We start from the raw sequence: 16,876 nt of genomic DNA on the forward strand, positions 1-16,876 counted from the left end.
AGAACGGGAGCGAGAGGAGGAACGGTAGCAGGAGACTGAGGGGGTGAAGAGGAGAGGTTTGCAAATTTTCTTGAGGGGGGCTTGTTTAGGTGGGTTAATTCCTCCCCCGAAAAGACTTCTTCTGAAGGGGGAACGCGTTTAAGCGACTTCCCACCTCCCGTAGATGTGGAGGGATAGACAGTGGATTCAATCTCCATGTCAACGGGTTCTCCGCATTCTGCCATATAAAGTGGCAGATGTACAGTTTTTCAGTGATTTCTCAATCTTTTTTTCTGATTATTTCTTAAACTAAAAACCTTAATCTAATAAAAATATACTTATATCGCACACCCGTGCGGTTGAATTAGAACGGTTCCCAGCGAACCGCGTGTCGATCGTACAGCACAGCTGCAACGGTGTATGGCTCCACAGTGCGATGATGATTTCGATGACGATGATATGGCGATAAACACGCCAGAACACAGCGCCCGCGATGCAGGTCTTCTTCCTTCCGCTTTGTTTGCTTCACACTATTGCTGTCCAAAAATCCCTCTTGGGTGAAACAATTATTTCACCAGCAGCGAAAGTAACGGTATCACAACAGTATCACAAGATAACGGTATCACCAGACGGGGGAAAATACACCCGGCGGCCTCGACTTCACGAAGACGAATGTTGAATGGCTTGGTATAAGTGTTATAACTTTAAGCATGTGTGTAGCATGTGTTGAGTTAAAAATAATGCAAATCCTTCTCGTATCGGCTCTTACATTATCAATGAAATCATCCAACTTAATATGATATCGATTTCATCACCATCATGAACAATATTCATAATCTGTCTAAATTATCAAACTCAAAATTTTCGAAGATTATCAATGACTTTGGTCCAATCGCGTGTTGAAATCATAGTAAATATACAAAACCCTAACTTTCCTACCATATACTGATAACATTTAATGGTTAAAATGAATCTAAATAGAAATAAAACAAATGATCACGACAGAATCTTGCTTTGCAGTGCGTAGAATAAACAAACATCATCACTTTTGTGGTTCTGAGCTCTAATGTAGGTGTCGCATGAGCTGATTCAGCTTGGCGTAAATTCGTCAATTCGTATATTTATAATGGTTTCAAAACGCGATTGGACCAAAGTCATAGATAATCTTAGAAATTTTCAACTTTGATTATGCATATAGGTTATGAGTACTATCTTTGAAACATTTTTCAGAAGCTCATTCGGTGGATAATGGCGATGAAATCGATTTCACTTTGAGTTGATTGATATCACTGATTATGCAGGGGATTCTGTTCGGTCGATACGAAAAGGATCTGCAGTATTTGAAGCACAACATGTGCCAGCCGTCATTTGCCTAGGTAAAAATATAAATTACAACACTTATATCAAACCATTTTTTATATGTTTTGAATGAAACGGTGTAAAATGATGATTTTCTAACCTTTCAAACGCTGAAAAAATACTTGAAACTCAGAAATGTGAACAAAAATTCAGATTTTACTTTAAAATATAACGAATTTCAAACCAAAAAAATTATAGGAGGTTGTGTCCAAGATACGACCGCATTGTTGACGTAGAACTACGTTGTTATTCTATATAAGTCGCTTATTCATACCTTCGGATATTATTCTATAATGCTGTGAAATTTTAGAAACAACTGCTTAGTAGAATAATCTCTGAAATGTTTTTTTCATTGTAGAATTTGTTGACGATAATTAATTGATGATTCATTCTTGCCCTCGCAAAACAATACACTAGCTGATCGTAAGTCGCAATTTATTTCATGTCAATGCAATGAAAATTTACCTCGAACGCTTTTCTTTTTTTTTGACCTTTTTCACAATTGACATTGATTCGGCTAGACTCGATTATATACATGTTGCACCAGCACCATTATTCCACATCTCATAACTACAACAATATATCTTTGGCACCGAATGGAAACAATAACAATGACAACACTTGCAAGTATCAAATATCATGCTACATGTTATTTAGTATTGCCTTAAAGGAATCGCACCGCTAGGCATCGTTCGTACAACGTAAACCAAGCGCCAAACAAGCGTTCGCCATAGCATGCATACAGAGCCATACATTGGTGGCTTGAAACTACTAGGAATATAAAACACTTCTCATCATTTTGCGCTATTCTCAAAAGAAACGCTTCTGTTAATATTACTGGCCTCGAAAGGTTGTATTTCTTTCTCATGCTCGAGAGAAGCGCAGCTATCACCCTTAGTGGAGGAAGTTTTGCTACTGGCAAGCGAAACCACATACAAAATTTCAGAACGACATTTACTTTCTCGGTGACTAAACAAGCGAAATAAACTCTTTTTGTTAATAACAACCTCGAAAACAGTAGCAATGCTTCATAGCGCTAATGCAATCCTAGCTGAAGGCAGTTTTGAAACTGGCACGCGAACCCAAATAACTTATAACATTCCAGCAAGACATTCAAGATGCTTGGTATTCCCCAAATATTTTTTTGACGCACAACCTTATGATGACGGAAAACAAACAATGTTAACTGCTTGGAAAAAGACTGAATTATGCCACACAGCTTGTACTCTGCTGTAACACCCATCGATGCAAATTCGCTGATGAGTTTGTCAAGAGCGACCGCCTTCACCACCAGCGGGGGGAGCTTAATTTTGGTTGCTGCCTGGGTAACGGCGTTTACATTTTCGACCGACGCGCCGAAATCGCCTACTTCGCTGTTGTGCGAGGCGGTGTCACACTCGCGAAGGCTCGGTTCAGTGCGAGTTCAGTATGACGCGGAGAGAAGAACACACGATACGAATAACGCGAAAAACGAACAGAAAAACCAAACGACGATATCCAAGTTGGATTACCACTGGTGGGGTCCAATCTTAGATCGAAGCGCAGCGAAAGCAAAGTGAACTGGATTGCTCAACAGTCCGATGCCGAATGAAAGTTTGCCTCAGCGAGATCCACTGTTTATACTCTAGGCAAGTATTCCCCTTCATTCTTCTACTTTTCCTTTGTTCATGGGGACTTTGAAACCTACGATTTCCCCTCCGTTGGTCGTCGATAAGTTGCTCTTTATTGACAGGTCTGTTCGGGAAAGCACACAAATGGATAGAACAAATGTATGGGAAAATGGAAACGCCTCAAGTTTTCATGAATTTTAACCATTTACAAACCAGGGGATTCTAATGTATAGCATATTAAACAAATCTTACGGAATTTCCGATTCGTTTAGTATGTGAATCGCCAAAATCCGTTCGCGGCAAAAATAGTTAGTTCAAAATAGACTCAATCAATTAGTGGGAGCCCAAACTTCAAATTGACTTATCTCAAAATAATGTTTTCTGCGCTTGGTTCGTTTTGGCAGAACCCCGACCATATGTTAGTAACCCTTTAACGGGCGCCGGATTCTATATTGCCACCAACGATTTCATTTTTTTTCTCTTCTTTAACAATAAACTATCACTTCTAACCTTATGTGGTTACTTGTTCTGATGTCTAGCAACATGCCTGATTTTTTTTTGAGCGCGAAAAAATCAAAAACTGTTTATTTTGGAGCCATTTTTGTGTTAACAACTCCCAATTTAGAGCAGCAAGAGCAAATTTCCCGTAAAGTTATTGAAAAACAGTCATTTTGTTGAAGTTTTCAATGCATATGAACTGTTTAGGACCTGTTGAGTCTGATAATGAATTTTATTAGTTGTTTTTGTTGAAACTAACATCAAAATTTCAAATAAAAAAACAACATTTTTACCATCAAGTGTTTTCGGCTAGACGGGCAACCCAGTAAACATTAAATCGTATAATTTTGCACGTGCTAAGTCTTACAAGAAATCAGAATAAATCATAATCGCATATAATATCAATCAAAGTATGTATAGTGTATATTTGAAATCGCATAAAATGTAAAAACTCGATTTTATATATCATTATCAAATTAAGCCGCAATTCAGTATAACAAACATCAGTTTATGATGTACATTGTCATAAAATATATTTAGTCCGCATCATATGCGTATATAACGCTGATGCAGTTTGTGTGTCGTATAAGGGTATAATTTAAATCAATTCAGTACTGCAGTAAATCGTGTTGCATGCTGAAGAAAATCATGGAACAGTAAATCATATTAGATCCTAATAAAGAACATATTACATCATATTGAAATGTCAATGAAATGCTTCAACAATGACAAATGATTTACAAATATGGACTTCTGAATATCAGCACTCGAAATAGCTGATGTTCGATGAAAGTAACAACGGCAAACATCCCTTCTAATGAAACATGCAGCAAACGAAGTGAACTACGCCATTGAACGCCAATCTTAGATATATACCACATCGAATTTGGCACATTACATCGCATGGCTTTGCAAGATTGCCAGATTTATTTATTATATTCATTATAATAATAATCAGAATTTAGTTGGATATGATTGATAAAACAAATTATATAGTGAAAATTGGAATAAAAACAGTTTAAAATTGAGATAGTTTCATTGATATTCATTTATTTTTTATTATTCCAGTTCAATGATATTATATATTTGGTTTCTATAATAGGGAAATCAATGATCCTTTTCTTAAATAATAAAATCGGCAACCAGGAATAACTGATCCTACCGCATAGAATGTATTAGGTTATATCATATCGAATCATATGTTTGAATTTTAACCGCTGTTGAATTAAATTTCAGATAGCCGCGCGAGATAGCTGGTGGATGATAATCCAGACGACCGGAGTTCACCAAACATCAATCTGTGCCATTTTAAACATTTATATTCCACTCACAACACAAGTAAATTGAATAATTATTATTTCTACAAATATAAATACTCATATATAAAAATGGCAATTCGTGAGGCTATAATAAATATTTTGCGCCATTTGTTTTTTTCTATATCTGTAATAAATGGTATATGAGTATGGCAAAAGTCGTATTAGGTGCGTTGACAATATTCATATTAGATCGCAATTCAATTTCAACATAATCGCTATTATAGCCGTTGCATATTCATCCAAACTAATTCGGTAAGCATTCGCTATGTAGGTATATGGCCTCCACTTTTGCATGCATATGTCAGTTAGGCGCATTATATGCCAACCAAAATTTAGGGCATATGATGTTATATATATACGCTTGTTATGCGATTTAATGTTTGCTGGAAAGTGACAACTATATTGCCATCAACATTTTACGCTAGCCGGGCAGGTGGTAAATATATTGCCACCAATTTTTTCAATGGTTTTGATTGTTTTGCGTATTGAAAAAAAATGTTTTGTGTATTTTAGTATGTAAACATGTCGTTGTATTGGAGTTTGGCAATTACATTGTCACCATCACTTTACGCTAGCCCGGCAGTGGCATCTATATTCTTCTTCTTCTTCAATGGCACTAACGTTCCTAGAGGAACTTCGCCGTCTCAACGTAGTATTACTTGCGTCATTTTTATTAGTACTTAGTTGAGATTTCTATGCCAAATAACACGCCTTGAATGCATTCTGAGTGGCAAGCTCCAGAATACGCGTGATCACAGTGCAAGTCGGAGGAAATTTCTTTGACGAAAAATTCCCCCGACCAGAACGGGAATCGAACCCGAACACCCGGCATGTTAGTTATGACGCTAACCACTCGGCCACGGGAGCACTTGGCATCTATATTGCCATCAACATTTTACGCTAGTCGGGCAGGTGGCAGCTATATTGCCACCAACATTTTCCGCTAACCGGGCAGTGGCAACTATATTGCCACGAACATTTTACGCTAGCCGGGCAGTGGCATCTATTTTGCCACCAATTTTTTCAATGTTTCTGATTGTTTTGCGTATTGAAAAAAAATATTTTGTGTATTTTAGCACCTGAACATGTCGTTGTATTGGAGTTTGCGTTGATTACATGCCTAGTGCTCACGGGCCGTTAAAGGTTCAATGAATCAATGTAAAATGATGATTTTCTAACCTGTGTAGAAAGAATTGGCGATCTAACGTACAAATCTACACCTAGGCGGCGCTGCGGTGAAAGTGATGATGTTTTTAAATTGTGCAATATGAGCTTATAGAAGGTTTGTAGTTCTTTTTATAAATTACAATATGATAATCATAAACGATTATTCGGTTACGATGAGTTTGTAAGAAATTTAATTCTGCGCAATTTCATGTATAACATGTTATTTGCTTACCTTTTTCATTTGAGAAAACTGTATAATATTGACAATGGTTGAATCAAAAAAGGAAATTCGAGAGCACAATCAAAAAGAAGTTGAAAAATGCATGGTTCCTTCATGTGAGAACTACCTTGGAAAGCCCGGAAGTAAAATATACGTGATTTATTTTTGAGTTTTAGGTTACATTATCATCATTTTCTTAGTTCAAAAACAAAATCCAGATGTCTCACCGATCGTTTCCGTTTTGCTTTAGATCGCCAATTGGCGATCTAACGTACAAATCTACACCTAGGCGGCGCTGCGGTGAAAGTGATGATGGTTTTAAATTTTGCCATGTGAGCTTATGGAAGGTTTGTAGTTCTTTCCATAAATTACAATGTTATAATCATAAAAGATTATTTGATTGCGATGAGTTTGTAAGAAATTTACTTCTGCGCAATTTTATATATAACATGTTATTTATTTACCTCTTTCAGTAGTGAAAACTATAAAAATGTTGAAAATGGTTGAATTAAAGAAGGAAATTCGAGAGCACAATCAAACACAAGTAGAAAAATGCACGATTCCTGCATGTGAGAACTACCTTGAAAATACCGGAAGTAAAATATACCTGATTTGTTTTTAAGTTTTAGGTTACCTTATCATCATTTTCTTAGTTCAAAAACTAAATCCAGATGTCTCACCGATCGTTTACGTTTTGCGTTAGATCGCCAATTGACGAATTTACGCAAAGCTGAATCAGCTCATGCGACATCTACATTAGAGCTCAGAACCACAAAAGTGAGGGTGTTTGTTTATTTTACGCACTGAAAAGCAAGTTTCGATGGCGATTATTCATTTTATTTCAATTTAGATTAATTTCAGCCATTGAATGTCGTCAGTATATGGTAAGAAAGTTGGAGTTTTGTATATTTATGATGGTTTCAACACGCGATTTGACCAAAGTCATAGATAATCTTCGAAAATTTTAAGTTTGATAATGCATACCGGTTATTGATACCATGGATAATTGCGATGAAATCGATATCATATCAAATTGCGATGAAATCGATATCATATCAAATTGGCTGATATCATTGATTATGTAGGGACCGATACGAGAAAGATTTGCAGTATTTTTAGCGAAAAACACCCTATCATCGTTTACTTAGTTGAAAAAAATTAAAGTTACAATACTTATAACAAGCCATTCCTCGTAATATACATAGCACATTGTAAAATGATTTTCTAACCTTTTCACCGTGGAAAGAATACATGAAACCGGGAAATTTTAAGATAACTTCTGATTTTTCTACAAAATTTGAACGAATTTCATACCAAAAAAACAAAACATCCTCATTTTACTCGCTGCGCCATCTGGTTGTAAATCCAACGTAAATTCGTCAATACTTCAAACCGGGAAACTTAAAAAAATCTGATTTTTCATATTTTTTTTCACTACGCTATCTGGATGCAAATCTAACGTAGATTCGTCAATTGTAACACGATGGATTTTTTTTTAATCCATTTATTTATTTATCAGGCTCATTAGCATTTTATCTGTAACAGAGCCGGGTTTTTATCGTGTACATGTACATATGTTTATGTTTCTATAAATTGTAAATTACACAGTAGTAGTAGTAGCCATTTAGGCGTTAGGGTATTTTATCTGTTCTTCCATTGTTCAACATACCGGACAGCAGAGACAGTTGATATTGATTATTGTTGGGTTATTTATAGAACAGCAGCCCGATGTTTCTTGCAGAGCAGAGCAGTTGTATGGATGAATCAATCTTTGTTCCACCGTGGATCGATCTCCATAGCTGATGATGGTTGCGTGGACGTAGTTATTCTATAACAACACAAAGACGGTCAATTGAGGGCCCTGAGTTTGAACTCACGATCGATCGCTTAGTAAGCGAACGCGTAACCAAGTGGCTACGAAGACCCCTTAACACCATGGATGTTATATCACAAAATTTTCCACAATTTTTATTCAGCGTGTTCTTCACTGAACGCAGCCGAGCGAACCGATACCGTCACCAAAACAAACCATCTCATGGTCAGACGTCAATCAAAGGATTTACAAAATTGACAACGTTTCTGATATTTGGTGAAAGTTTCCGAATTTTCTTCCATAAAACGGTGTTGGATAGTGAAAGGTGGATATTAACACGATGAAGTGATTCGTAATAAATGCGTTTATCTAAATAACTATATTTCTAGGAAGTGCGAATTCGTCCCTCGGTAGAGTTGAAGGTATCAGCGATTTGTTAGATTTACTAAATTTAAAGATTGCCCAATGGCTGCATCACCTTGTGTCCTTTAAATTCACAACAACTTAATACCTAACTATTTCGTGTCATTTAACAAGATATTTTCCTATCTCCGAAGTTATCGTTAACAGTGCTAAGATGGAGGCATCGGGGGCTCCTCCAAAACAGGTATAGGACATTTGGCCGAAGTAAATTATGTTTCTTGCGTTTGTTTATTTTTAATCACCACCTTGTAAGACTATTTTTCCTAAACAAAACCTATTCTTTGTAGTGTTATGTTCGATTTTAACGATAATGGTAGTAATCTATAATATATTGTTTACCTTAGTTGGGACTGGCAAATTTTTAATCAATTGCATTCAATCATAGAAACGACGAAAGCATAAATCGAAACCGCAACAGAAACCAGTGCTGGAAGTGATTGCTCAGCAACCGATATCGCTGCCGCCTACTGTTCAAATCCAAACTAAGCCTGAGGATAAGGAAAACATTCAGCAAGCTACTGAGTTAACTCGCCAACCGAGCAAGCGAAATCGTAAAAGAAACAAGGCTAAGAAACTTGTACAAGGTTCACAAGAAGACCCGATTCCGTTAGATAATAACACTGCCGAGTCGAAGCAAAATAGTTTGAAAGGTAAAATAATAGTTGGGAACGAAAATAAGATTCAACCGGATGTCAATAACAAAGTTGTAGGTACAAAAGCAGCGGAGAGAACATTAGAACAAATCTCACCTGTTAAAACTACAACTATATTCACGAATAAGAATCTTACAATAAAAGACATCCAGCTAGACGATATTTTCCCGACCTCTGCGATTTATTCGTTCGAATGTGAGATTCCTAGACGGCTAAACAAGGTACAACCTGTAGAAGGCTTCAAAACTCACGAACCGGTGAAAAGTATCCCTGGAATAGTCGATATTACTCCCGAGGAAGTTTTCCCAAGCAATAAGAAACCAGATAAAGCTCTCGCTGAGACAACGATGGATCCACCCAAAGTTGAAAAATCTCGAGAAGAGATAATGGCTGAACGAGAAGCGAAGAAGGCTGCAAAAGCAGCTGCCAAGGTTAAGAACAAAGATAAACCGAAGAGTTCCAAAGACGAATCTGCACCACTGCAAAAGTCCGGCACTGATTCCAGCATTGCGGAACAGCTCGAAAAATTACATATCTCCGAGAAGCCAGCAACAAAGCCGAGCGCGGCGACCGCACCAACACCGAAACAGACGTCGGTTCAGCCGTTCCAAGGCGCTAAACAGCTGAGCAAAGCGGAACGCAAGGCTCTATTCGAGGCACAAAATCCCAATCTGGCAGCAGTACCAAAGGTGGCGGAACAGAAACCAACGACGAAATCGGCAACAACAAAAGCCGAGAGACGAGCCCTTCAGGAAGCCCAACGTGCGTCTAAAGCTGAAGCCCAATTGAAAAAGGCATCTCAAGCAGCTAATGTTCCTAGAGAGTCTTCCAAAACTACGCCCATCCAGAAGAAGGAAGTCACTCCAATGGTTTGTTGTGAATTTGGTAAATGTGAAACATTATATTATTACCTTTTGATTGTAGCGACAAGTCAAAAAGCCTATCAAAACCGGTTCCCCCCAGCAACCACACATGGTTAAACTGTTCAACCATCTGTACACGGAGAAATTTGCGGCTGCCAACATAGTCAATTCAACGCAGATACATCCTGCCTTTACGAAATTAGGACTTCAATACGCCGAAGGCATCATGGCCGGCTCCAAGGCACGTTGTCTGGCCTTCCTGAGAGCTCTGACGTATATTATTCAAGACTATGAAACACCCCCGGAAAAGGAGTTTTCTCGAGGTTTCGAAGAAGCATTGAATCCAAACATTACGTTCTTGCAGAAATGCCGCCCATTTTCGGTATCGATGACGAATGCTCTCAAGTACATTAAAATGTACGCGCGGCAGTTGAATGCGAAGGACTCGGACTCGGATGTAAGTTTCCCCTCCCCCGTATTCGTAAGATCTAGTCCATATGTACACCTCGTGCACTGCACAACACACTAATATTTCAAAAGAAAAAAAAAGTAGCGCCCCTACTATGCTTATTGGCACAGACTATAGTTCAATTTAAGAAACGTATGGGAAGTATGAAAATCATAAGGAACTTGGCTACCCCGTTTACACAAGCGTTCTCGGTAGTAAAGAAGTACGAACGGAACGAAACGAGGATGCAAGATTTTGGTTTCTATCATTTATTCAACGCTCTCCCAGTTCGCGCATTTTCATTTGTGCACGAGAATTACGTATATCTACACACAGATTGATAAAATTGTGTTGAAGCTTGGGTTAACTAAACTGCCAATGTGTTGGCAACAATTTCGTGCAGTGGAAGATGTGCACAAGAGAAGAGAACGGCTGTTGGTTCAATCAGATCTCCTTATAGATAGTCTCTCTCGATTCTCTCGCAACCCGAACTTAGACAACCAGATCCAGATCCAGATCCGCAATCGGCGCGCTTTGCGTAAGGTGATTTTATATAGCGGCTCTCTGAAAGCTTGCTTGGCGCAGATGATTTATTACGTCATCGACACCAGTCTGTGCACTTTTCCTATGCACATACTCTATATTAAAGTTAAGATACAGCCAGCGTTGTCCTTGTTCCAGTTTAAACTGCATTCTTCCAGTTTTTTTTTTCTCGTTCCAGTCAAACAGTTAAATCCTAAAATCTTCCAGTTTTCCTAAATATTATCCAGTTTTTTTTAGTTCACATGAATATTATCCCTCCCCCACCTATCCTTTGACCAATTTTGTTTCTTGATATTTATCGTTCTGTCAGGTGTATCAGGTGTATTTACCTTGGATCGATCTTTCTTTTCTTACACATTCAAATCATATCTGCTTACACATTCGAATTCAATACGGTGTGGTGCCTACCTAAGCAAAAATGTACTACGCTGTCATTGAATTTATTTAATAATCGGATTTTCTAGGTCGTTTAAAACATCCTGAACTTCAGACCAATTGATTCAGATTTCAACCACGACTGGTGCTAAATTCATAGCAAGAAATTACACCTAAAATGGTTCAAACAGCCCGTTTGCTGTGCTGGCATTGAGTTTACATAACCATCAGATGTTATAGTTGAGGAATTCTAAAGTACAGACGATCATAGAGTCTATGTACTTCATTAACTTTAATTGATATGAATATAGCACCCAAGTAATCTTGCTTCCGTTAAAATCAATGAGATATGATAATGGCCATGCAAAGGATTTTTAGTTTAAAACTGCAGGGATTCTCAAACTATTTTGGACAAGAGACCCCTTTTCCGGAATGAAGTTATACCTCAGACCTCTTTAGACAAAATAAATACACATTTAGTAAATATCAATATCCAGAATTCCAATACATAGATCACTGCATAAATTATAACAAGGAAACGTCAGTTTGCCAGTTTTGCGTGTTCGGTTTCAGCTCCCATTCGTTGCAATGGTATTCAAATGTAAACGAATGGAGCTGATACAAACCACGCAAAAACTTTAAACCAAAGTCATTTCAAACTGCTCAAGTGGTACGATTAATTAAAAGGTGTAATTCACCCTTTTCTGGATATAAATACTCCACGGGGTTTCAAAGGGGATTCTATTTATCAAGCGTTGGAATGGGTAAAAAAAATCATTTCAGCCAAATCAAGCCGATCTTAAAATAAAATGGTTTTACAGGACCCAGTTTTCTCCCAGTTTTTTAGGAACAATCTTCCAGTTTTTTGAAAAATATTGTTGGCAGCCCTGTATACAGCGGTGCGCACGCTCTAATAATTTGCCAATGTATTAGTGTCTGTTTCGTGCATATCTTTGCTTGCACGGGTAGGAGATTCTTGCTTCAGTTTCGCAATCGACGAATTTACGTTAGATTTACAACCAGATGGCACAGCGAGTAAAATTATGTTTTTTTTTTTTGTTTAAAATTTGTTTGTATTTTTTAGAAAAATCAGAATGTTTCTTCAAATTTCGCGGTTTCAAACATTCTTTCTACTCTGAAAAGAAGAATGGCTTTGTAGAAGTGTTGTAATTCAATATCTTTCAGGCTTTTTCGGTGTGACGATTGAGTGTTTTTCGCGATATATCGGCACAATTCAGAATAAAATATGGATATTGTTGGACAGTATACTGTTGATGAGCTTTTGGGAAGACCCTTTGCGAAAAGGACCAAAATTGAACAAGATAAACACGACCTGTATTAGAAACGATTTCATGGAACTTTAATGAATATGTAAATTTGAATGCCTCTATCTTCCGCTATAAAAACTCATTCAGCTACCAAAGACCATGGACCTGATTACGAACGTCACTTCAGGGTAAAAACGGAATGAAATGCATACAAACTGCATACAATTCATTTCGTTTTCACCGTGAAGTGACGTTCGTGATCAGGCCCCACATCAACAACATGCCACACGTTTGGGAAAACTCGTATTGAAGACGCGTTAGATCTTTCTAATTGAGTCGCAAGAAACAAGCATAATTCAATTGTGAAGAAAAACAGAGAAGGCATGAAAATCCTCATTGAGTTAATTTGTCTTCTCCGTTCACATAGGCTAAGCTTCCGAGGTCACGATGGAAGCATGTCTGTGAATAGAAGAAACTATTAAGACATGTGTATTTTTTTGGCTACGAATGATACAGGGTGACGCATAAGTCACGCAACGCTCTCTGAAGGAAAAAAAATAACGATCGCGCTGCAACTATCGAGCGTATTGATTCCTAAGCGGTTCAGTTGTCGACTTTGTATCGTTTTTTATTCGAGAATAAATATTTTGCATCGTGAGACTTTTTTTTATACGATTTTTTTTTCCTGCAAATCCTGTAAATCGTTTACTGGCTCCATAAATGCCACGGCAGTGTTTTCTGGAACATCGGCAATAATTCAAAATGAGTGGTGGTGGAGTGGTGGAAATTGATCGCGCGGGAAGTGAAACAAGCTGATTTCGTTGCAGTTCTGATCGACGAAATCACTGGTATTTCTTGAAAATCTCAGTTGGCTACAACACTACGATATTGCTCGAACAACTGGAGTAGCAATGATAAAATATAAGTTCAAAAACGCATGACCCTTTGACATTCGTCATGAAATGAACTTTTTTTTTAATTTTATACAAGTATTTCCGTCGAAAGATTTTTGTCATTGAGAGATGTTAGTAGTATCGTTAAGGTGGTCGTACACTGTTTGTCCGGAGGTCAAATATTTGACACCTTTTGACAGATAAACTTTGGTTTAGAATTTGTACAAACACTATTTTGTTTGCCACTCCTCAATAATCAGCAGTGGCAAACAATGTCAAACATCGAACATGGAAAAATTTTGACTGACATGTTTAAGGTAACCTAACCACGTACTGACAGTTCTGACGAATTGGCTGAAACAATATTTTAGGCATCAAATAACTGAATATCAGTGTACGTTGGTCAAATTTTATCTGTCAAAGAGAGTCAAATATCTGGCTTCGGTCAAACAGTGTATGAGCACCCTCAGTTTACTGCAGTAATTTGGCGTATCACTTGCTCGAGGAGGAATCAAGACAATCGCAAGGAAGTCGTTTCCAAACGCTGATTATATTCATTGTAAGGCGCATGTTCTCAATATTGTTTTGCTGCACTCTTGCACGAAAAATTCAACAACAAGAAAATATTTTTCTTTCCTCTCTTCGTTGGCATCATTCTCCATCCAAAGTCCAAAGCGCGGTTGCGAGTTGAAGAAATTTATGCAGCAGAAGATCCCGAATGTGTGCAAAGTCATGCGGGCCTACAGCTACAATCGCTCCAAATTACTCATTAGCCGACATTCTGTACCTTACACTAAAACAACGTGAACTGGCCTACGTTGAATGTGATAAGAGTATCAGGAACACATGTGCGAGTAAAAAAGCGTTGAACGACGAACGAAAATTCAATGCTATTTGGGAAACATGCTTGGATACGGCAGGTTCCAGCAGTAGCGGAGATCATATTGAATAATATGCTAGAATTTACATGTCAATTATTGACCCCATCCTCGACGAGCTGGAAATGCGGTTTGCTTATTTTGATAAGTAACGCATTTTATTTGTAATTTGAACTCTTCAGCACGGAGTTTCCCAAACAGCTGATAGATGATCTTCGTTGTCGATTCTCTAATTTTGACAAAATGAAATTAGTCAATGAACTGCGAGTGTTCTATACGAAGTCATAATTTGCCGAGTAGAATATATCGGAGATTATATAAACACTGATCGTTAGCAATCTTGACGATATTTTAAGGAAATTATCTCACTCGCAAAGCTAATACTAACGCTTCCATCAACCACAGCATAGGTCGAACTAAGTTTTTCTGTTCTTCGTTGAATAAAGACCTACTTAAGATCAACGATGGGAGAGGTGCGACTCGCAAACCTTATACATATGGCTATTGAATATAAAATGCTTCTTGAGCTTTTTTTTTTTTTTTTTTTTTTTTCTGTATTATAGTGACTTTCAACGCTTCTGGCTGGTTCGTCACTATTACCTTCCATTTTGGAAGAATGTCGGGAGTGAGAATTGAACTCGTGATCTTGAGCGTGAGAAGTATGGATGTTACCTCCACGCCAGATCGGCTCCAGACTTCTTGAGCTCCAACTTTAGAGTATTTTTTTTTCGAAAACATAATTGACCGATTTGTCCATCGCACAGAACGAATAATTTCATTACTGTATCGCTAGAAGAAATTTAATTAAAAAAATAATTTGTTCCCGAGAACAAGACTGTAATATTATACAGTAAAACCTGTTTTTGTGCGATTTTTTTTGTGCGGTTTTTTGTGCGGTATATGAAAAGAAGCATGTTTGACGAAGCTATCGTCCATTTAGTTTTTTTTTCGATGGTTTATATGCATATCAGTGCGAAAAAAGCATATTTGCGTCTCAATTATCCACGCACAATCGAAAAGGCAAACTGTCCCGTCACAAAACAGGAAAACAAAAGGAAATTGAACGGTAAACGGCGTAGATTTGAGTTATTTTATTGAGGGAAACTTTTTTTATACGGTCCCTATCTACCGCACAAAAAATTTTTTTTTTCAAAATGTGTACCGAACACGATTTTTCAAAGCTACTGGTGAAGTTTTGCACGATTGCACGATTCAAATTCTTACATAAAGAAAACAATATCCGAGCACTAATTAACCCCCATTTTGCAATTTTGAGTCAAAGTTTTGGGTCACCGTGTAGGTGCACAACTAGTCAATTTATGCCCAAGACGCCACTGCGTAAGATCATTTTCAAACCAAATTTCTGTTCCAGCAAAAAGAGTACCTCCTCGAAGCCATCGAAACGTACATCCGGGATCAGATCGAGAAGGCGGAGGAAGCGATAAGTATTTCCGTGCAAGAGAAAATCTACAACGGAGACGTCATCCTAACCTACGGATGCTCCTCGCTTATCATGCACATACTGGAGGAGGCCAACCGACGGGAGAAGAACTTCCGCGTTGTGATCGTAGATTCGCGACCCCGTGAACAGGAGCATGAAATGCTGCGCCAACTGGTAGCGCAAGGAATCGACTGCACCTGTGTGCTGATTAACGCCATCAGCTACGTGATTCCGGAAGTCACGAAGGTACTACTCAGCGCTCACGCCCTGCTCGCCAATGGGTGCGTTATGTCCCGCGTTGGAACCGCCCAAATAGCGCTGGTCGCAAAATCTTACAACGTCCCGGTGTTGGTTTGCTGCGAGACGCACAAGTTTAGCGAGCGTGTCCAAACGGATGCGTTCGTGTATAATGAGATCGGTAAGATGCCGCAATGCGATGAAACAGAAGTAAATATTTCTCAACGGTTCCATCATCCATAGGCAATCCTAATGATCTGATTCTGGACTCGGGCACACGGGAAAATAGAACGCACAATCCTCTGGCCGGATGGGAAACGATAAGCAATCTGACACCGCTGAGTTTGCACTACGACGTGACTCCACCCGAGCTGGTGACAGCCGTCGTCACGGAGGTTGCCATTTTGCCGTGCACCAGTGTTCCTGTAATCTTGCGTATCAAACCCTCCGAGGTTGGTTACTAGAGACGAGCAGCTAAGATATCCATTTGGCATGAGTGTATCGATTTATTTTACCACACTGATCATTTAAAAACAAGCGCTTGTACTGTTTATTTCGAGGAAATAAACGAAAATTAATGCAGTGGTTTTTCTTATTAGATCTCTGAATTTTATAAATTGAGAAAAAATATCATTGAGTTTTAATTCATGACTTTCATGTGTTGTAAATTGCACATATTTATGTGTTTCTAATATATTTCCCGAAGGAAAATTTCAGAGATTCAAACCAAAACAAACAGAAAATTTCAAAGATTCAAACCAAACAACTCGAAAAATCATGAAAATTGCATCGATAACTTTCACTCGGTCGATGCTTTCGACTTTTCTCGGTATCTATAAGACCTTGTTCTCACAGTAGCGGGGCGTCAACGCGGCTTGGGCGGGGCGTG

At 38.2% G+C, this 16,876-nt stretch overlaps 1 protein-coding gene across 4 annotated transcripts; it reads left to right on the forward strand.

Moving 5' to 3' along the window:
• Positions 1–8,167: 8,167 nt before the first annotated feature.
• LOC129769985 (translation initiation factor eIF-2B subunit delta) lies at positions 8,168–16,569 on the forward strand. Of its 4 annotated transcripts, none has more exons than XM_055772540.1 (8): positions 8,168–8,290; positions 8,355–8,387; positions 8,523–8,572; positions 8,774–9,038; positions 9,093–9,910; positions 9,966–10,361; positions 15,682–16,168; positions 16,231–16,569. In XM_055772540.1, exons 3-8 carry the CDS (start codon positions 8,543–8,545, stop codon positions 16,449–16,451), a joined length of 2,217 nt encoding a protein of 738 aa, XP_055628515.1. In that variant the 5' UTR covers positions 8,168–8,290; positions 8,355–8,387; positions 8,523–8,542; the 3' UTR covers positions 16,452–16,569. The 4 variants fall into 4 exon arrangements, with proteins under 4 accessions (XP_055628515.1, XP_055628516.1, XP_055628512.1 ...); XM_055772541.1 differs by having other exon boundaries at positions 9,099–9,910; XM_055772537.1 differs by having other exon boundaries at positions 8,774–9,910.
• The last annotated feature ends 307 nt before the right edge of the window (positions 16,570–16,876 follow it).

This window comes from Toxorhynchites rutilus, chromosome 2, assembly GCF_029784135.1.
Source record: "Toxorhynchites rutilus septentrionalis strain SRP chromosome 2, ASM2978413v1, whole genome shotgun sequence".
NCBI classification, from domain to species: domain Eukaryota; kingdom Metazoa; phylum Arthropoda; class Insecta; order Diptera; family Culicidae; genus Toxorhynchites; species Toxorhynchites rutilus.